The following is a 22973-nucleotide window of genomic DNA, read 5'->3' as shown; positions in this document are numbered from 1 at the left end:
TAATGTAATAAAAAAAAATTCATGATAAGAGCACTCTCTTTAGAGGTAAGTTCGCTTTGCCTCGTTACCGTCAGTCGTACTGAAGCAAAGATGTAAAACAAGTTTGTTAAAGCTGAATAGGTATAAGCCTTGAATTTGATCTACTACAGTATATCATAGTATTAAAAGCTCTAACAATATCGATACGTTTACTGTGTTTTCAATATTGGACACCGGCAAAGGAGATTGCATAGGGATGACAGTTTGGCATTTTCACTAGTATACCTCACTGGTTTTTGTTATTTTGACTAGTATGCACTGTTTACATCATTGTCACCATCGGCCAATAATGTAGCTGTTCTTTGATTCCCATATTTGTTAGGGTGGATCTGGTTTTAATATCCAAGAAGTTTTAATAAAAAGAAAAGGCTCAGGAGAGTGCTTTCAAAAAACATTTGGAACTTGGCATTGTGAGGGATTTTTTGTACAGTGCTCTCCTGTTCTCCTTGCAAGTACAAAATTGATGTCGTTTCTCCTAATTTTAAGTGTCCGTTAGAATAGGAATTTATTACATATGGATTAAATGTTTAATCTACCTGATGTTTCATTTTTGGATACAGTCAGAGTAACAGTCTTAGGGTGCAGTCTGAGATATGAATCCTAAAGCAAACGTCTACCAGGATGTTTAAAAAAAGGCTACTAGTGCACACGGGTATGCTATCATGCAGGGGTCACCAACCTTTTTGAAACCAAGGGCTACTTCATTTTTACTGATTAACGCGAAGGGCTACTAATTCCATTATATCTGAAACAACTCATCTTATAATTTCATCACTATGTTTTTATTATTGTGAGTGGGGTTTAAAAAGGCTCAGTCAACCACTCAAAAAACACCTTCCTCGTAAAAGAGAACAGGGTAATTGACAGACTAATTCTACAAGGTTTATTCACAGTTGTTTAATTGACAATTGATCATATATAGATAGATAGATCATTATAATGATTCCTTATGTCAGTGAGAAAGCAGATACTGCGAATATAAAACACTTGATATGAATATGTTTCAATGTTTGCATTTTCTAATTTCCTAGAAAACGACAATGACCCATTACATTGGTGATATTTTCAGAACCCATTTGCTGGCACTACGTTGGTGACCCCTGTTATAATGGCTTGGCATCTGGGACAAGGGTTATAGCTGGCTTCGTATTCAAGCAATCATAACATGCCCACATATTTATCGCTGGCACGCATGCAGCATATAATCGGTCCTCAGTCACTCGACAAAATATAAAAAAGGTACTAAACAAAAAAAAAAAGTAAAACGGAGCATTTTTTAAATATACACACATATAACAACCTCAAGACTATCGGTATATCAGTATACTATATCTGACTTTGGAGAAAATCTAATCGAGAAAGGTTTGAAGGTAAGATTAGCTACACAGATATAATCACAACTAAATCAGTTTCCCGGCAGAATATCTTTAATTAATCAATAATTAAATCACATTAATAAAAGTGTTTATGGGAGGGTGAGGGTTCTACCCAACTGTAAACGTTGTGATATTCTTTAATAGAAAACACAATTTTTTGTATGATCAGGCAGATATTACAATGGAACTTGAAAAAAAATATTGATTTTGATCAATTTTACTTACCCAATCTTATAAATATTATGAATTTCTTCTTACATTTGCATAACTCACATTATTTAGTGCAAAGCTTCTCTCTTCACTGACAAGCTACCTGCACATGTTGTTGATACTGCTACAGTATTGATGGTTCATTACAACCATAGTGCCAAACTAAAAAGGCCGAAATGACCTGCAGTCACCCGCCCTAGGTCCATTGTTCCTGAGATGTAAAATAAAGGAAGACCCTTAAGCAGATTAGTTGCCTCTGGTATTTTTAGGAACACAAAATGAACTCAGTTTATAATATCTGAGTAAATATTAGGAGGGAGAAAATCACATGGTAAGCACAGAGTTACACAAAACACTTGTCAGTTAAAAGGAAGGGTTTCAAAAATGTTTGGTTTCGCCATCTAAATTTGACTACAAGCAGTTGCTAACCTTAGAAAAACATTTGATAGATTTTCAGTTTTATACATTTCAACTAGAAAGCACAGTGTATTGCAGAATTGAATCATTTGATGACATTGTACTCACCAAAATATAACCGTTGACTTTAAAGGGACACTGTAATATTTGACCACTAGATGTCGCTTTATTGTGTAGTGCACCTGAAAGCTAAAAAGTACAAAAAGATTAAAAACTAGAGATTGAAGAGACCAAACTACTGTCTTTTTTCTCGTTTTTGTTTTGTTTACGTCATGTGTTTTTGAATCATGTGACTTTTCCAGATGGTGACTACAAAGACAAGCACATCTTTACTACTGCGCTGAAAGGAAACACAAAAGAGGGCTGCGGTGCGTAAAATGTGGGCACTATATTTGTGGATAACAGTGCTACGACAACAAGACTGAGGATAGTGCCAGATTGTAACACAGACTTGAGACAGTTAGGATCAGGCACGCTACTGTGTGTGGAGCAAGACACACCTGAACCCGATCTCCACACACCTGTCCCTTTATATTGGCTGCTTGGAAATTTCTGGTTTCGGTCTTTGTTTCTTGTTTGTCTGATGTCAGGTTTGATTTTGTTTGAATATGTTATTTGTTTTGTGACCCCTTGTTTGTTTACTTTGATCCGTGCATCACAATTTCCTGTTTGTTCTTTGTTTCTGTTTCGGATATTGTCAGGTTTGATTTCGTAAGGACGTGTCATTTGTTTTCTGACCCCTTGTTTGTTCCGGGTTTTGTTTTTGTATACCATCCTCATTTTGAGCAGTCCTGCTAAGATTCCCGCTTCCCTTCACTTGGGTCCACCTACAAAGCGTAACAGATATGGCATCTTTGTCTTTTTTGTCATTGACGGTTGCCCCGATAATGGACCAAATAGCATTCGCTTATTATCCTTGCTCAATGATGGAAGGAAACTTCAGCGACCTGACATTGACAAAGTTTATGTGGAAAGAAAGTGTGGTGTTTTTGAGAGATAACTTTCACTAGTGTTCCGTTCGGATGTATAAATTGAGTACTTGATTTGTGAAAACGTTGAAATATTGTGTGTGCGTTGTAAATATTGAATTAAGTAATGTCAAACATGGACTAATTTCTCCTCTGGAAGGGCATTCTAAATGTTTCCACACGTCACTGCATTGTTTTGTATTTCGAGCGCATGCGTTGAGGAAAAGAGCAGCTCGCCGTTTTCCTTGGTAACACTCACATGAAAAATTTGGCAACCGAGCACCAAAATGAGCATAGATGTTGGATACTGAACTTCTTCGGCGCCATACATTTTTTTCCAAAAAGGAATGAAGTTTTTTTTACCAATAGGAGGCACTTAATACACAATGTCCCTTTAAATCAGTATATTTTTGAGCAAGGATGGTAAAAGAGGCAGTCACTTCTACACATTTTACCACCACAGCATTATCTAAATACAAATAGCACGGATACCACTGTAAGAAATAAAGAGTACAACTTCTTGCCTTGCTCTGCAATAATCTAGAGACGAACTAACACAGACACTCACAACTGTGAATGTTGTTTCAAGGTCACACGATCACAACCCGGCGATTTATGGTTCACCTTGAGAGGTCACAGTTGGCCGTGGACACACACACACACAATAAAAAAAAACCTTGCCGTCTGCATAACATGTCTGCCCCGACCTCAGCTAAACTCCACAAAAGCGATTTTAAGGCCCCACAGGACAATACGAGTCTTACCCGCGTAAACACATCATTCAAAGCCTGACTTAAAGTGACATGTACTGAGCTTTTCTTTGTAAAGCGTTGTTGTCCATAACCTTAAAAACAGTCTCAGGCAAAGGTGGGCCACCCTTGATTTTTAAAAGAACACACATTTAAAATAGCTAACAGAAAAATAATTAATAAATGTGTTTAATAAGTTTGTAATCATATATAAATAAATGTGTTTCAATTTATATATATTTACTAAATGCTGTTTAAATCATCTAATTATTTGAGAATAAAAATGGGTGGAAATATTTGTTATTTACAGGAAATCCTCAATCCTAAAAAAAATTACATAAAAAGGGGAAAAAAAATATCCCCATTGACCAACCAAACGTCTGGCTAATGTAAATGCTCGGTGGGAAAGACTCAATAAAAAAGTGATTAGTTTCCTGCCTCTAGGCTAAACTTTGCTCACCATGGAGTTAGATTTGTGCCACCATTATGCAACAAAGGGATTTAAGCTGGTTTATTAAAACAAACTTAAACTCCCGGGGGATTGCCATCATTGTCATTAGATGACGCTATTTTATTTGTTTGCATTATCCTCACTTTACTGTATATATCCCAATATGTCATCGCTTTCATGTGAAAAATATTTTTAGCATTTTACTCTCGGGTAAAGTCTACAATGTATACAATTTAAACATTCCATCCATCCATTATCTGCACCGCTTATCCTCAGTAGGGTCGTGGGGTGCTGGAGCCCATCCCAGCTATCTTTGGGCAGTGGGCAGGGGACACCCTGAACTGGTTGCCAGCCAATCGCAGGGCACACAGAGACAGACAACTCACTCGCTCATTCACACCTAGGGACAATTTGGACCGGCCAGTTAACCTGACATGCATGTTTTTGGAATGTGGTAGAAAGCCAGGGTGCCAGGAGGAAACTCAAGCAGGCATGGGGAGAACATGCAAACTCCACACAGGAAGGTTTGATCTTGTGACCTCAGAACTGTGCCATGGACGCGATAACCACTCTTCCGCCGTGCTTCTTATACAATTTAAACATTTCATAAAAACAAAAAAGGAAGTTTTTAATAAAAGACATTTTTTTGTAGACACTAAACACGTATTCAATTAGATAGCTCATCTTTGTATAAAGTATTCCCTTACTATACTGCAGTTCATCTATCACGGTCACGCTGCTTCATGGATTTTCGATACGCATTGTGTTCTGCATTCTGATTGGCTAAATAGTCCCTAGGAGAGTATGCATTGGTAAAAAATATATATAATGGATGTTTACAGGTACAGCATATCATAATTTATTTTGTTAAATGGATGTTTGGGCTTGTAAAACGGGGTTTTTCTTTGATTAAAATGTATAATAGAGTATTTAAAAGTATAATAATCGTAAAAAAACAGAATTTGCCTAATCTTACCTAAAAGGATAACCATGGTTAACTGTACAAAAAAATATGTTTTATGCAAAGATCACACATTTGGTGGATGGCAATTCAGATCTCATTTTTGACACCATAATTGTCTAAATGTGGCACATATCTAACACCACTTGGGTCAGAGGTAAGATCTTAAACCCGAGCCTGAACTGAATTTCTGGCCGGGTTTGGGCCTAAAATGTCAATTGCTATGTTTGGGTGAAGCCGGGCTTCTCTCTTGGTGCCTTTTTTGCCTTACCCACCTGGCATTGTTCTTCTTTCTTCTTAGTCTCTCTGCCTTTCTCTCTGTTAAAGTGCTACGCTGGATTCTTAAGGACGTCAGGTAAGGATGACTGATGGTCTTAAAATTTTACCGTCAACTCCTAAAAAGATCCGTCAATGATGGAAAATTGTCAGTCAATGTAATCTCTGCAGACATAGAAATATAAAAATGGTAAATGTTTATACAGTCTTGTTTAACGTTGATTTCGTTACAAATGACAGGCTTTAAATTTTTTTATTCTCCTCTTCTCCTCCCAAGTTCTTACAGATAAAATATGAAATTTCGGGTTTGCTTCAGGCTTGATCCTGCAAATCAAGTTAATTGGTCAGGCTCGGGCTAGGTCAGGCTTTAATATCCGCTGGCCTGGGTCTGGTCAGGCTGGATTTTTTAGACCCTATCTTACCTCTGCTTGGGTGTCATCCACTCAACTTCCAGGAGGCAAACAAAAATAAATCCTTTGCTAATCTACCTGCGCCTCGGCAGCAGAGGGCGCTGCCGACGCAGACATCAGTCTGTCTGCGTCTTCCTGAAGTCCTGCTGGGCCCAGCAGATCCACCTTCTCCCCCATACCAAGTGCGGATGGTCGTTGCATCACAGCTTGTTTAGCGCGCACTCTGAGCCTCCAGGGGTGAAGAAAGAGAGAAGGGTCAGGCATGGCAGCGGGTTCAGCAGGACCCGTGACTTTCTCCACGGGCACGCATTCCCGGGCACGCTCCATCCGGGAGGAAACTTTTTTGCTCTTACGCTTGGGTTTAACCACAGGGGAGAGGTCTGAGGCTCCCAGGAGCCACGGCTGGGGCGAGATGTGCTCGCTGCCGTGCAGTAAGCCCTGAGCAGAACTTCTGTTTATGAGCGCTTGCGTCTGCTGCAGTCGCTGGTGATGAAGCTTCTGCTTGGCAGCGTGCAGCTGAAAAGAAAGGTAAGCCGCCGCCTCGGTTTGTTTCTGCAGCTCCCTGTTCAGGATGGTCGAGCTGTGGCTGCGTCGTTTAAGCTCCTCCAGGAAGTGTCGCTCTTTTTCTTTCAGGTTGGCTCGAAGGGCTCCCACCAAGGTGCCTTTGTGGCTCAGCTCCTTGCGTATTTCTCCGATGGTGCTCTCCTGCTCACATAGACGGTCTTCAATATCGTTGCAGCGGAACTCCAGCAGCTCCTCTTCCTCTTGTATTTCTAAAACCGTAAAAGACACAATATTGCTGTTAATTAGTTCGATTCATGAAAAGTTCCCACAAAAAAATTAATAATGATAATTATTATCTGGTAATTCTGAAAGGGGGATGCCACATGTGCGGTCCCTCCTCAAGGTTTCTTCATTTTCCTCATGTTGAGGTTTTTGAGTTTTTCCTTGCCCTCATGTTGGTTCCAGATCAGGGGATGGTGTAATAATACTCTGAAAAAATAGTCTGTGTAATAACCTGTGAAGCCATTTGAGACTCTTTGTGATTAAGGGATATACAAATAAAAATGACTTGACTATTGTTATGGTTGCATTTGCATACTGTGAGACACATGCAGCGCAGAACCAATTTTTGAGTGGTCCAGCCGGTGGTGGAGCCTACCTTAATTGAATCACATTTCAAAATGAAAAAGGTAAATTGTGGTCTAAGACGAACCTTCCTGTGCGGAGTTTGCATGTTCTCCACGTGCTTGCCAAATAAATTAATCTTTGTCTCGCCAGACCACACGATATCTTTCCATTAAGCCATGGCATTTGTTCACATACTTCTTTTCATTGTGTCAAAGCGATGTTTTCTTCTGTGATGTTCTCTTAAACATTATAACGAAATCCCTGCAGAAATGTGAGGGGTGTTCTCACTTTTGTGACATACTGTAGATGGGATTCAGTAGTAACACACCATAAGGCAGGAGTGTGAAACTCATTTTAGCTCAGGAGCTAAAATATTCTCAGGGAATCTCAAATAGCACACAAACACTAATTTAAGTGTGAATGATTCAAATTACCGGTATTTATTTTATGACCTAAAATTATCTTACTCTTTATTTCATTATTTAATAAAGTTTCACTGTTAGATTTTATCTGTTGTTGATCACACTCACTTTGTTTTAACTGTGAATGTCGTCTCAAGGTCACACAAGCGTGTATTTCTGGTGGAAACTTTAGCAAAAATGTGATATATGAGCACTGAATGGTTACAGTTGAAGTGTTTTTTTTCTGAATTTGGTGGACTAGAACATATTGTTTAATTTTCAATGTATTTCGATGAGAATCAATTTGTGGCAAAAATTTATGTAAAAACAGTCCCATATTTAAGGCCCAATCAATTTCTTGTTCTTTTCTGTTATCAGTTTACTAAAAATAAACCTTACTTGAATACTAAACATTTATTCCATGAGTTCTGATACATATTGTCTCAAAAGCTATCTCATCACATCAATTTAAAGGTGACGACAGTATCACATTTTTGCTTGCATGCTCTCCATACAACCTTGACGCCCTTCACTGCCGAACAAACATTTCCGGGGAAGAGAGAGAGCACATAAAAAGCAGATTCAGAACTCGGCCTAAGGGCTGACTGAGCAAAGCCGGTAAAAGTAGGAGATTACATCCTTTTCGGCCGGTACTCATTCGCCAAATGGGAGAACATTAAAGGTGGGGAGGGGTTTGGTCATTCCTCAATGTGAATATAAGTAAAACATAAATGTAGTAGAACCAAAAGTGGGTGTGACAGACAAGAATTGAGAAGCACCGTCGTATACTTATGTTACATATGCAACAAACTTAAAATCATTTTAATGTACATTAAAGCAGGGATTTTAAACTCAGTTAGATCTGGACTTTCTGTTCTCAGGCGGGGTGGATCAGTAAAAGAATGTCAAGTTTATATTTTTCCTTACCTTAGTTTGTTTGTTTTATACTTTACCATTCAGCCTATTTTAGTGACTTACCCTACATATTATAACCATGACAGGGGATGTTTCTAGGCATTCACAAACAATAGGAAAAAATGAATAGCATGTTTGGCATAGACTGCGATAACTGGTTCATTGTAACAGTTAAGGGTATGAAATTTTACACCTGAACCATCTCATCATGCTATACAAACTCAAGTGGGAGCAATGAAAAAGATTTTTTTCCCCACATTGGGGCGGCAGTAGATCAGGAGTTAGAGAGCTCGCCTTGGGGCCGAGAAGTGACAGGTTTGATTCCCAGCTTCTCCAAGTTAAACGTCGAAGGGTCTTTGAGGAAGACACGAAACCTCTGATGCCCCGGATAAGCAGATAGGTGCCTTGCATGGCTGATGGCGCTATCGGTGTGTGAGTGTGCGTGGAAAGGGGTAAGTGTGAAACATATTGTCAAGTGCTTTGAGAGGTATTCAGTGAATTGAGAAGCGCTATATAAACGCAAACCATTTACCATTTAATTGTTGTACTGATCAGAAATGAATAAAAAGAAATACTAAATAAAGGTTTTAGCAGTGCATGGGAAATAAGATTAGAATACATTAGCTCAAACCACTCGGGCATGCGGTTTGTATATTCTACGTGCGTGCATTAACGGTTTCTTATATATATATATATATATATATATATATATATATATATATAATTTATAATATATAATTTATATGGGCAGCAAAGCGGCGCAGCGGTTAGCGCAGCGGTAAGCGCAGCGGTTAGCGCAGCGTTAAGCGCAGCGTTAAGCGCAGCGTTAAGCGCAGCGTTAAGCGCGTGTGATACAGTTCTGAGGTGATGAGATCGAACCTCCTGTGTGGAGTTTGCATGTTCTCCCCGTGCTTGCATGGGTTTCCTCTGGGCACTCCGGTTTCCTCCCACATTCCAAAAACATGCATGTCGGGTTAATTGGCCGGTCCAACTTGTCCCTAGGTGTGACTGAGCGAGTGAGTTGTCCCTCTCTGCGTGCCCTGCGACTGGCTGGCAACCAGTTCAGGGTGTCCCCTGCCCACTGCTCGAAGATAGCTGGGATGGGCTCCAGCACCCCCGCGACCCTACTGAGGATAAGCGGTGCAGATAATAAATGGATGGATGGATGTATATATATATATATATATATATATATATATATATATAAACCACAATTTTTTGACATATAGAAGTTTTACTTTACATGATGATGCCCCTCGGTTAAAAAGGGATAGTGCACAGATTACAATTTCTTGACAAGGTCAAGTCACCTTTATTTGTATAGCCCTTAATCACATAATTTCTCAAAGGACTGCACAGATTACAATTACACCATCCCCTGATCTCCAACCGACATGCGAGCAAGGAAAAACTCAAAACCTCAGTACGAGGAAAATAAGAAACCTTGAGAAGGGGCTTCACAAGTGGTAATCCCCCTTCCAGGATGATATAGATTTAGCATTGGGTAACGGTACACAAAACATAGTGAACATTAATAAAAAGAAAACAATAGGAAAGATGTTAACATGTATCTAGAAAGTGCATGACAAAAATAAAGCAAAATATTTGTTTTCATTATTATTATATAAGGTTTATGTGTGATGGTCTACTGTTTTCGTTCAAAACATTTTAGCTCAAAAGGTCTCACCACCAAGAAACCAATGCTATTTGTTAGCCAGCCTTATTCAACTACTTTATGATCATACCATTATGCAAGTCAACTTTAGCGCCATGTTATGTTGTTGTTTTATTTTTTCTAGTTAGGACAAAAACAACTTGTTATGTTTCTTAGTGCGACTAAAATGACATAAAAGCACACACGGCGCTAAAAGAAAAAATGTTAAACTGGTTCCAACTGAATTTCTCATAATAATAATAATAATAATAATAATTTCCTTGTATTGTCATTCTGTGTAACAATGTACACAGAACGAAATGTCGATTGCATCTGACCCGATGCAGCCGCAGCCAAGAGAGGGCGCCGCCGACCACTTTTTAAGTCTTAGGAATGACTCGGCCGGGGCGCGAACCCGAACCTCCCAGTCTCAAAGCGGGCGCCTTACCATCTAGGCTACTAGTTATGAAAATATTCATTTAAATTGAAATATTGCAGTTTTGACTGCATTCTCTTGCAGCTCCAATCCTTTCTTACAGGCAAGCCAAGCCGTATTCCTGGAAATAGTCTTTTTTTCATTCCAGGAAAGCTGCTCAGACATCACATCCCCATCATCACCGCTCCCAGGTTGAGCTCGTAATACTGAGAGCACATCATTTGATCTTCATATCAACCCACACCTTCCTCATCCCACCCCCGTCTGAAGCCAATTTTATATTTAATCACTCTCTACCTTCCTCCCTTTTTTGTTTTACTTTTGCATCTTACTACCTTTCGTTGCCCACTTCTGGTCCCTCTTAGTGTCTATTGTAAACCGACACTCCCCTTGGGACGACAAAGAGAAAGGATAGCAGGGGGGATCAATTTGCTGTGGTGGGAGGAGAGCGCATTCTTTTGATTGATAGACACAAGACCTGCCTCGGAAAAAGAAGCAACGCTAATGGCTGAGTAATGCAGCAAGGCGAGCACCAACCGCCTTTTGACTCCGCTTTTGTATTTCTCCCTCTCTATGTCAAAATGCTGCACATCTCTCATAGAAAATTAGAACATCAGTGAGAAATGCATATTGAGTGTCAGCCAAGGCTGCCTTTGCAGGAGTTTTTGTTGCCCTAACAAAGTCCTAACCTATTTAGTCTTTTCATATTAGATGGGTCAGCCCTGATGAATGCACATGTAGGGTATGTGATAAGAAAGGAGAGCATTTGGTGTGTTTGAGAGGAAAGTGTCAGAAAGAGAGAGGGAGGAAAGAGCGAGCATGTGAGAGAGAGAGAGAGAAAGAGAGAGAGAGAGAGAGAGAGAGAGATGCTCCTTGGGGGATGGGGAGGAGGCAGGGACCGATGCAGACGTGTTGCTGATACTGCATTGGGGGTTTTGCTTGGATAGCGACAGAACGCTTAATCTCAAAGAGATCTTGGAAAAGGCAGGCAATTTAAATGTGCAATAAAGAGAACAAAATCACTGTAAAATAAATTGGATTAGCTTCCAACGTACCCATTTGGCTTCGACCAGCAGGTTTCACCTTCAGATCATTTGACAACTCTGCAAATCAGAAAAGAGACGGGAAGAAAAGTGAGGAGTGTAAAATCAAGAGGAGGTGTCTATTTTGAACCAAAATCGGCTTTAATCATTTTTTGGCAAGTTCTTCGATGTTAGATTGTACTCCAAAAACATTTGCACATGTTAACACAAAATTAATGAAGATAAATCTGAGACATCACATAAAAAGAAATCACTGTCAGAGGCTTGGCCAAGTTCCATGACTTTGTCAAAACCGACTTTACTGCGGTAAGACATGCAGCACCACAAGGTTTATGAGAATTACTTCCAAAAATCAATAGCCACTTTAATGGAAAACTACTGCCAAAGCACCCTTTATTATGCAATATGTTGAATGATGGAATGGGAGTACAAAGAATTTATGTAAATGAAAAAAATGAGTAAAATAAGGGTTGACTCTAACCCTTTGCTATGCTATCCATCCCAAGTATTGCCAAATCAGTTTTCATGCTCAAAAGCATTGTGAGAACAATTTGGAAGAAGAAAATTTAGTTTAGGACATATAATTGAATACTTACAATGTTCGTTTAGCTAAATAACATTTTAGGTCAAATAAGTTTTGGCACAGTTCTTTGTAACTGACTAAAACAGTTTTCCACAAAAGAAAATAAATTGGATTAGGGTTTCCTAAATCCAGACAAGCAGACAAAAAAGAATTGCGAAAGAAAAAGATGTATGGAGCACAATGTTATATTCTGCTGTGATGAACAAAGCGGAACTTTTGATATAGCAGTTATAGAGACATCAAAACCTCCAAAGGAGTACAATTGGGCAAATAGAATACAGTACGACTTTGCTTGTTGGGGTACGGTGCGCCCCTTTCCACCAGAGAATGCCTAATAGGTTAGTAATTGGGACAGGTTTTTCCAATCACCACACAATTTTTCCTAATCACCCTGAACCTTCATAAGGACATTTTGGACAGAGTCCGTTGTTGGGTGGTTCATCCATCTTACCACTATCAAGATCTCCATTGATATAACCATCACCTTTTCCAGGTATATCCTGATTTGTGAGGTTTGGTTTTTGTTCTGTGGTGCAGACCGTTTTATTGTTGTTTTTGACTGTTTGTTGGGTATTTTGTGATTAAATGCCATTATTTTTGAGCAACTTTCCCTGCTCCCTGCGTTTTTCTCAACCGCAAATCATAACAGCCGCTCTTCAAGCACGATCTTGAAAATATTGCCTATTCATTCTGACTTTTTTATGCGTTTTTTTCCTTGTCCCTACTACCTTGAGTGCCATGTCTAATCTTCACTACATTATCAAAGACAATAAAGGCTATTCTTTTCTGAAACAACTTTTTGGTGACACAACTTAGGAATTTACTTTTTCTAATTAAGCACCACGTTTGGATTATTTTAACCCTGGGAAACCCACAGGTCATAATTTCCAAAGAGGAAAAGTGTTCTTGAGTTTTCCAGGGGTAAATTGAAATCATAAATTCCTAAATCCATTTGCATAATTTTCCATTTTTACAATTGCAAGTCAATTTCCCAAACCTATACTTCGATGAAAATTTGTCATTATGAATAAAATCAGTATAAAAAGCAATTATAATAATCATTGTGCAGACCTACTGGTTGGTAAATTAGACAGTCAGACTACCAAACTACATAGGACATAGATTTTTGGATTAAGTCATGACCGTATGTTATGTTTTTGGCAGGCTCATCTATATTTCATTCTGTTAACATCTGGGACCCTTTGGGTAGATTATCTGATATGCTGCAAATACCCTCACTAATGCTCCAAGCCTTTGAGATTTATGGACGGATTAAAGTAGCACATTATTCTGTAAATGTGTGACTTGGCTGTCATTTTAAAAGGTTTTTATTGGTGAGTCCTCATGCAGCTTATTAATCCACTCAGTCTCATGATTACTGTGCCACATTTCAAGGCTCTAGAAACAGAAAAGTAGATGATTTGAAACAATAATTAAAACGAACATAAAACGTGGTTCTCATCAGCTTCAGGGTATAGTCACAAAACAATGGTCATCTTAGGGCATTTATAGAGACACTGTGTAATATTTTGTGCCTCCTTGTGGTACAAAGAAACTTTCGTTCAGTTAAAAAAAAACAACAACATTGCGTTTAATTGGCTGGTTGGTTGGAACTCTTAACCACTATGGTGGTAGAGCCTCTCCAGGACAAAATATGTTCCTACCCGGTCTCAAAACGGGGACCTTTCACATGTTAGGCAAATGTACTAACCACTGCACTACAGAAACATTAGGGAAAAATACATGAACTACCATCCATCCATTATCTGCACCGTTTAGTTTCAGGAGCGAGCAGCAGCAAGTCAACTGCAGGAGAGAGAGTGGGAAAGGTGAGATGGCACAACATTCATTTGGACAGGTTACTTAAAATTAGTTTTATCTGGTTATATCAGTATCAGAAATTATTTTCCCCCAATTTTATTAACACTCCACTTATTGAAACATGAATATTTTGTTTGTTTGTTTGTACATGATTCAATTGTTTGTTTGTTTGTTTGTACATGATTCAAATTGAATCTTTTCTTCCGGCGCCGTCACGAATGGCAGCCACTCCAGCAGCTCCCGTGTTATTTTCGATTGTTCTCTATTGTTCTCAGCTCAGGGATGCTGCTGGAAATGTGAATTTCCCTTCGGGGATGAACAAAGTATCTATCTATCTATCTATCTATCTATCTTATTCTTAATAGGGTCGCTGGAGCCCATCCCAGCCAACTTCAGGCAGTAGGAACTAATTGCCAGCCAGTCACAGGGCACACAAACAGACAAACCACTCACTCATTCACACCTAGGGACAATTTGAACTGGCCAATTAACTTGGAATTAATATTTTTGGAATGTGGGAGGAAACCCGAGTGCCCGGAGGAAAACCAAGCACGGCACAGGGAGAACATGCAAACTCTGCACAGGAAGGCTGATAGCTGGATTTGAACCCACGACCTCAGAACTGTGCAGCTGATGCGCTAACCACTCAGCTACCGTGCCGCCCCATGATTCATTTACATTTAAAAAAAAAGAAAAAGAAAAAAGAAGTCAAGAAATTTGTTTTTTTGTTTTTCACAAAGTGGAATCCCCACCTAAAAGTCGCCGCCATGTTTGTCTGGCATCTTGCTGCTACGCTGCAAATTTGGCACTGGTTTTAGTTTGAATTAGACAACATAGTGCCATTGAGTTGTCAAATATATCACACACTGAGGTTTTAATGTGTTTTGTTTTTCCATAATAAAAGCGCCTCAACTCTAATCCCATATATCACATAATAAACATAATTAAAAGGTGTTGAGGGAGTGTTTCATAATTAAATGCATGTTGCATGAAACGGAGACTGGAATTGTATGTAGTCTATTTATGATGTCACTGTCACACCCATTTCTTTGTAGCAATGCAGTATGCTCACATGCATGACCCTGCAGCAGTAAGCAGAAAAAGGAGGAAAGCATGAAAAAGGAAAGGAACAAGATCAGTGTCAGCCATATCGTAGTTCTGAATTAAACAGCGATACAGATCAAGTAGCTAATAACTTCACTAGTTGAGCCTCTTTAACGGCCATTTTGGACAAATTCTTACATCAGAGCTTTACATGTGGACTTGGCATTATTCAGGGAGTGCCTTCCACACTGAAGCTAGCACGTGAGAATATGCTTACTGGCACCTAAGTATAAGATAAAATAAACAATATAGTTGCTTAGCTTACTTCATATTACAAACAAAATATCATGGAGGTGACACAGTCGAGGTGGCAAAGGTAAAGGTACTGAATAGTTGCTAGAGGAGTGAGCTAGGATTTCTACAGCAGACCTCACAGTGCATGTGAAAGCAGGCTCGCAGAAAGCATTCCTTAACAAAGATCATTTTTGATAACCGATAAAATATTTGGCTTAATCTATATGTAGTATTTAGAACAAGGGTCTAAAAAACTCAAATTACTTCTGGGGTCTGGGCGAGGTTTGGTCAAATTATGTTTTCCACAAGATAAGCTCCTATTACAATAATTCACTCTCAAATATATAATATTTTTATTTTTCGACACAAATTGATATCTAAAAAACAGTAATCAATCGTTATTGATTGAATCTCTAATTCACATTTACTTTAAGCTTTCATATGAAGGCAGGAACCTCAAACTATCCCCTGTGAGACCCCGAATTAACATTACGCTATAAAGTTAGCTAATGTGGATAAAATTGTGAGACATTTGACTCATAAAACGTCATGACTCAAAATTGAAAAGTTAAAACGTATTTAGTTGATGAGTATTCATACATAAAAGCTTAGAAGCAAAAACTTTGGCATTAAGGAATTTAATGTGATTTGCTGGCAACCACCCCATGCGTTTGTTTACACTTATTTCTACACTTCACTGTATTTTAAATTAATACAATGAACTTACCTTGGCTCAGGACTGGATTTACAATTATCTTTCATACTGAATAGAAATAATTCTTTGCTCTGAGCACTTCAAACTACAAGTGACTCCGCTGTAAACACCAATATAATAGTTGCTTCATTTAACAATCTGTGTGACGTTACAAAGTAATGCACTCTTTTTAATGATAAATCTATGTGTGCTATAGTTTAGGACAGTGGTGCTCAAATGGGGGTGTGACAGAGCACTAATAGGAATATGTGATAATTTAAAATATATTTTAAAAGAAGCATCAACATTAAAATCATTGAAAGGTAACTATCAAATTTTTTCATTATTCCAAGAAAATAATAAATAGGAAGAAGGGAAAAAAGAAAGAAAGAGAAAAACTGAGAACGAAAGAAAGAAACGGAGAACGAAACAAAGAGAGAAAAAGAAAAAGAAAGATAAGGATAAAAAGAAAGAAAAAGGAAAAGAAACAAAAAGAAACAAAAGAAAAGAAAACAAAAAGAAAGAAAAAGAAAGAAGACAAACAAAAAGAAAAAAAGAAAAGAAAAAGAAAGGAAACAAAGAAAAAGAAAGAAAAAGAGAGAGACAGAAAGAAAGAGAAAAAGAAAGACAGAAAAGACGGAAAAGAAAGAAAGAAAGAAAGAAAAAAAAAAAAAGAAAAAAGAAAAGAAAGAAAGAAACAAACAAACAAACACAAAGAAAGAAACAAAGAAAGAAAACTAAATTACTATACACCCTAAAAAAGGTTTGAGTCAAGAGTGGACACATTAACACATTTAGTTTATTTGAGTAATTTTTTTACGAAACAACTCTCTCGCAGCTCGTATCTGTTATTTTGTAAAAAACCCAAAAACGGGTCAACAATATTGGTCTCTTTGTTTATAAACAACCAAATATTGGTCCTCGTGCTATACAGTGATATACTGGGTTACAGTATACAGTATGGTTACAAATGTCTCTACGTACCAAAGTTTCGGGTTACAAAGTAACTGAACGGATAAATATTGCCTCTCGTTGCAAAGGTGTTTTAGGATACAAGGTAAAAAATACAAGACAGTACGCGCTGCCAATTGCTACTCCCAGATTTCTACTTGGCAACCAGTTCAGGTTGTCCCCTGCCCACTCCCCGAAGATGTCTGGGATGGGCTCCAGCACCCCCGCAACCCTACTGAGAATAAGCGGTGCAGATAATGTATGGATAGACGGTACCACTGTACTGTATAACCAAAATATTATTCCAACCCATTTTTTACTCAATAGTTTGGGTACTTGGCAGAACCAAAAAATGGTTGAGAACCAAGGGTTCCAGTGACCCACAAAGATTGTAGCAACATACTGATGGAGGAGGTCATATTCTGTAAAACTGCTGACATTGACAATAGCGATCACATACACAAACATACTGTATACACACAAAGACACACAAGTGCACACACACTAACAAACAGCCCTCCCTTCCTATCAGACAAGACCCCATTTATATGTATTACCAAAGATTAAGCACAGTGAATATAGTTTGTTAAATTCTATAGCCCTACTACCATTATATATTCAATGTGCATACCCAAGCATTGATTCAAGACTAAAAGCACATGTATATTAGTACATTTATATTGTATAATTGGATAAATTTTACGCTATTACAAAGAGTAAATTGTGCTGTTTAGTCCAAAACATATAGTGAACATGCATCTTTCTTATTATGGATTTTCTTAAGATTCATTTGATCAAAAGAAACCTGTTCAAAGAAAATGATGTCATCACCGGGAATCGTAGCATGACATCACCCTGTTGTCACTGTCTGGTATTGATTCATGTTAAATGTGCAATTAGGATGCTGCCATAAGGGGGCGGTATACATGACTGAAAAACGGACTCAGGTTAAGCGTATAATGTACAAAATGTGTCATTGTCAAGAGATCACTGTAATCTAAAACTTGATATGGAGGGAAACAATAATCAGTATTATCGTTGGTTCAAAATGTAAAAATGTTTAAAAATCAACAATACTCGATATCAATTTTTCTCCCGGACCAATACCAATACTCATATTTTTAGTAGTCATTGATACAGATGCAACATGAGTGACATTTTAAAAAGAAATTGTATTTTTAAAGATTTTTTTCTATTCTCTACACAATAAGGACACAATGTGTCATATTTGACCACTAGATGGGACTGTATTGTTTAATGCTAACAAAAACCAGTGCCACAGAGCACACCGTAGCAGCAAGTTGCCAGAGAAACATGGTGGCGGCATTAAGTAGGGATTCTACTCTGTAAAAGAAATAAACATTTCTCAACCTATGATTCTTCTATGTATTTTTGCCTATGAAGGATTTTATACATTTGACTATAAAGGATTTTATACTATTGAATACAAGTTACATTTATTGAGTGCAATGAAGATTTTCACCGAGTAGGCTATAGTTCAATGACAGGTCGCGCCGTTACGAATGCAGGATATTTTGTCTAGTTCTGTTGATAACAGGACTCTGACGGAGGACGGCAGGCAATGTTTTGAGAACAAGGCCCTGATGACGTAGAAACGCTCGGTGTTGTTTTTGAGTTTTCCAGACATCGCGACGCCCAGGTTGGGCTTCATTGGCACGCCCATAGGAGGAGCCGGCACACCATTTTGCAAATAGGCGTGGGCCGAGACGGGAAGGCTGGAGGATTTCAGAGAGGCTTCCCAGAGACTCAAACGATACTAATTCGATTAATTCGGCTATTTTCGATGGAGTACACTTAGTTAAATTAAAAATGAAATTAAATCTACCCCCGTGTGAAAATGTCGGCTATTCTTGTTCATCTTTTCCTTCAAGAAACGAGCGCGCATTGTTGGGTGAATGTTGGTTGTGTTTGGTTAATGGAGTCAGATAACTAATTTGAACAATTTGGTGAACAATACATTTTAATATTTAACACCTAGTATTCAAATTATTGTTTTGTTACTGAATTAAAGTTTTTTGTACCACTAGGAGCCACTAAATATTCCTTACTGTCCCTTTGATATAGCAATAAATTAATGACAGTTGACCATTTTTTAAATTTCAGACTCCTTATTGATCAATGGCCACTGGAATGAAGCCAATAATGGTTTTAGCTATTATAGGCAGTACCGATACAAGAAAAAAGACCAGATACCAATATTTGCATTGGTACTCATAATTAAATTATGATATCAAACGGAACAGTAGCTTAAAAATGGCTATTGTAAGGCCAAAACGGAGGCGAAAAATGTATTTTGTACTTGAAAATAGCTTCTGCTTGTAAAAAGAGAGTATCTGTCGTAACCCAGCAAATATGCCTTAGTAAAGGTAAGAAAATGTACAAATTATTACAAGACCCCCCTGTACATAGGCATAAGAGTAAAATGTTAGCTAACTTTGGCTCTGCTTCTATGCAAACAAATACTTTGCTAATGTTGTAAACCGGGTAACGAAAGGCCTACCGGTAGCTTCGGTAAAACTCATATGTGTTTTAAATAAATGTTTTTGTTGGGGTCTAGTGCGCCTCCGGCCACCAGAGGGCACCTGATGGGTTTGGAAATGGGACTAACCCTAACCCAATCACCACGCACCTGTTTGTAATTATCCCGAGCCTTCAAAAGGACACTTTGGACAGCACCTGTTGTCGGATCATCATCATCAATACCGCCGTCACATTTTCCAGTTCCAGTCTGGTTTATGAGGTTTGGTTTTCTGGTTCAGATAGTAGTAGTAAATTTTTCATTGAACTATTTTTGCTACTTTGTTGAGAAGTTTGTTATTAAATAAAAATCATTTTTTTTATCACTTTACCATAGTTCCTGCTTCCCTGTGTTTGGGTCACGCGCAAATCATAACAGGTTTTTATTATTGTTTGAAATTGTTGGCTTTGGGAGGGCAGTACAAGGACAAAATATGCCAATTTTTGTTTTTTATGTATTCTCCAAATTGTTTCCTGTCATCAGAGCACTCGACTCCTGCCATAATTTATTTACATTTACTTTAAACTTAATTTAATTTAGCCTTTGAAAGTTAATACAAAAAATGTATTTTATTGAAGTGTAGAAAAATACTAGGGATGTACTGTTCGTACATCGTTTTTACTTCTGAACAGATACCAATATACGGAGTCCAGAGTAGTGTCTGATACAGATATTATCCAATCTGAATTTAGAAGGAATGACAGTTTTTTAAGGTGGAGGGTTTTTTGACAAATTTTTGGCCAAATCATAGTTGTGTTGGCAACATAGACTCCGAATATGACATCCAGATGCTCCCGCATAAAAACACTGGAGTGGAACTTAGTATTTAATGTTCTTATGAGTGCTAATATTAAAGATAGTTCCAGAGATTTTGAATGAAACCCAGTGCAGGTTTTGGGGCGGATATTAAAATGATATCATTGTTGTAGAGACAAGATCGGGCCTAAAAAATCCAGCCCGACCCGACCTTGGGCAGCGGGTAATAAAGCCCGACTCAGCCCGAACCCGACCGATTAACTTGATTTGCAGGACCTAGCTCCGAGCAAACTCGGAATATCATATTTTATTTGTGAGAACTCTGGAAGAGAGGTGATTTATGATAAGAAAATAAAGCTTGTCTTTTGTGACAAAATTCAAGTTAAACAAGACTGACAAAAACATTTTCATCCAAACACATATAAATCCCGATTTGCGTGCGTGTGTTGGTATGTGGCTTATAGGCTCCAGAACGGCTGAACTGGTTCTCATGAAAATGTACACAGTAGTACTTTAGTATTCTCAGAGTGTCTTTAGCTACGTTACGTGTCACGGCAAATACCAACAAAGTCGATACACACCTTCTTTCGTGTAGGACTCTGGAGCTGCATGCAGCCGTGCGACTCTTAGGCACTCATTAGTCACTAATAAAGCGCCAGGGAGCCACTAATGATTCGTGGCTCCCTGGCGCTTTATCAAAGAACCACGGCCCCAACAATCTCACCCAAGCAGAATACCCTGCAGTGCCGGGCTGTTATGCCTGTCTTTTTTTTTTACTGGGAATTTACTGATAAATTTTTAAAGGAAATTTTTTAGGCCGTCCATTATTTTGACGTTTTGAGAATTAGGCCATAAATCGCAACAGCAGCACGCCCTTAGGAATCTAGCGCGGCACTTTGACAGAGGGAGGCAAACACAGAAAGAAGAACAATGACTGGTGGATAGTAAACATTGAGATAGTGATGACATTTAAGCAGGGTTGGGTAGGGTTACTTTAACTTGATTACTTTCAATTACTTTTGGATTACTCCAATACCGAATATGCTAATAAAAGACAAAAACTAAATATGAATAAAATGACTAAATTTCGTGCAGGCTTGGGGAGTAACGGAATACATGGGACGGCAAAAATGATGTTGGCAAGCTGTTTGGATTTATTTTCATTTTGTTTCTGTCACATTTTATGTTAGTTTTGCCGGACATCAAAGCCAGGAGAGAAAGCTTACCACATGTTTTGAGTCATAATTTTATTCATATTTAGTTTCTTTTGTCTTTTCTTAGCATATTTGGTATTGGAGTAATCCAAAAGTAATTGAAAGTAATCAACTTAAAGTAACCCTACCCAACCCTGCATTTAAGGCTCTGCATGGGCTGAAATTCGGGTCTGGCTCGTATTCAGGCTTAAGATCTTACCTCTACAATGCTGACTCAATACATTATTAAATAAATACATTTTCCAGGGAAGGAAAGTTAAAACATATTTAGAAAAAGACATCTTCATGTGCCACCACTGCATCGTAAAAAAGCTGAATCATAATTTGACGCATACATTTTTAATAACTCACTTACCCGAGCATCGCTTCTGGAGGGAAAGGATCTCCACGTGAAGTCCGTGAAGTAAAGTGAGGTGCTCCTGCCTGAGGAACACCACGTTCCTCTCCACGCCCTCCAACTGATGGGCAAAATTCGTTTCTTCTCCCATGGCTGGATTTGTAGTCACAGGTAGGCAGGGGCTGATAAGGGGGCTTGATTGGGCTATGCTTTGAAGTTGGCAACTTTCCATTAAAAATATCAGGAACGAAAATTCATACAACTGGGAGGTAGTGTTTCAGAGAGAACTTCGATGGAGTTAAATAAATAATCGGATCTTACTGTGTTTTAGAAGTAGAGTATATAGGAGAAAAAGTATATGGAATAGGTATAATGCAGTCAGAGCAATAATTAGAATGTCGTACTCGCCTTACATGTGGGCAAGAGCTACCACCCAAAATGTTGCTCTTTGAATCTCTATTATATGGTAGTTAAAAGTAATTGTCATAGTTGTAATTACAAGTGAAAAATGTGGTCTATTCCCCATTGAATTTAACTGGAAATTCCATCATTCGTCTCCACCCTGAAGGGCACCAGCACTCCGTTTGAAGACGTCATATCATGAGAAGTTATTCTCTCCTGGGGAAGAACATAAATTTCAGAGTGAACATGAACGAAATTTAAAAAATAGTTTAAAATGGTACCTTAGTTTTTTTTTATAAGTAAAGTATTAGGGACAAAAGACGGACAAGGGCTCAAGATATCTCCATTATCGAATTCTGTGGCTTTATCCTTCCAGTGAATGTTAAAGCAGCCCCGAAGTGTTGTCAGCGTTCAACTGCAACTGAAAATAATAAGCGAACAAGACTCCACCGCGAGCACGGCGCCTCCTTTCTTGCCGACCGCCATAGCGCTAACAAGCGCAACATCCTTGTGGCTCGCCCCAGCTGAGTGGTCCAACCTCGAAGGGAAATGGATGGATGCGTCTTGTTGGTGCGCGGGATTGTAGCATTGCTGGGAGGCGGGGCCACAGTGAGGCGCCGTGACGTAACCACGCAAAAAACAGTTGGCTGGTGGCAACGTGGAAGCTGATTGGTGGAAAATGTCACATGTCAGTAGGGTTTACAGTACGAACAACAGATGTGTACAGAAGAGTAATACGTAAGCACGCTGTAGCAGCCTGCTAACTAGCGTGCCTACCTGGCGACCATATTGCTTGGGTCAACGATCCCGTTGGATAGATAGATAGACAGGGTTGGGTAGGGTAACTTTAACTTGATTACTTTCAATTACTTTTGGATTACTCCAATACCAAATATGCTAA

The 22973-nt window shown here is 38.6% G+C and overlaps 1 protein-coding gene across 2 annotated transcripts; it reads right to left on the bottom strand.

Moving 5' to 3' along the window:
* Positions 1 to 1188: 1188 nt before the first annotated feature.
* On the bottom strand, positions 1189 to 22634 carry ccdc92ba (coiled-coil domain containing 92Ba). Of its 2 annotated transcripts, XR_015851610.1 has the most exons (4): positions 21689 to 22634; positions 11450 to 11497; positions 5870 to 6630; positions 1189 to 5771 (listed from the first exon to the last, which is right to left on the bottom strand). XR_015851610.1 is itself a non-coding variant. In XM_088346534.1 (3 exons), the coding sequence occupies exons 1-3, from the start codon at positions 21900 to 21902 to the stop codon at positions 5927 to 5929; spliced, it is 966 nt and encodes a 321-aa protein (XP_088202660.1). In that variant the 5' UTR covers positions 21903 to 22634; the 3' UTR covers positions 1189 to 5926. The 2 variants fall into 2 exon arrangements, 1 of the variants encoding a protein (XP_088202660.1); XM_088346534.1 differs by having other exon boundaries at positions 1189 to 6630.
* Positions 22635 to 22973: the final 339 nt, after the last annotated feature.

This window comes from Urocampus carinirostris, chromosome 10 (genome assembly GCF_059441175.1).
Source record: "Urocampus carinirostris isolate Australia breed hairy pipefish chromosome 10, RoL_Ucar_1.0, whole genome shotgun sequence".
Classification (NCBI taxonomy): domain Eukaryota; kingdom Metazoa; phylum Chordata; class Actinopteri; order Syngnathiformes; family Syngnathidae; genus Urocampus; species Urocampus carinirostris.
The sequence above is the reverse complement of the archived record's forward strand: the minus strand, read 5'-3'. Positions and strand labels throughout refer to the sequence as shown.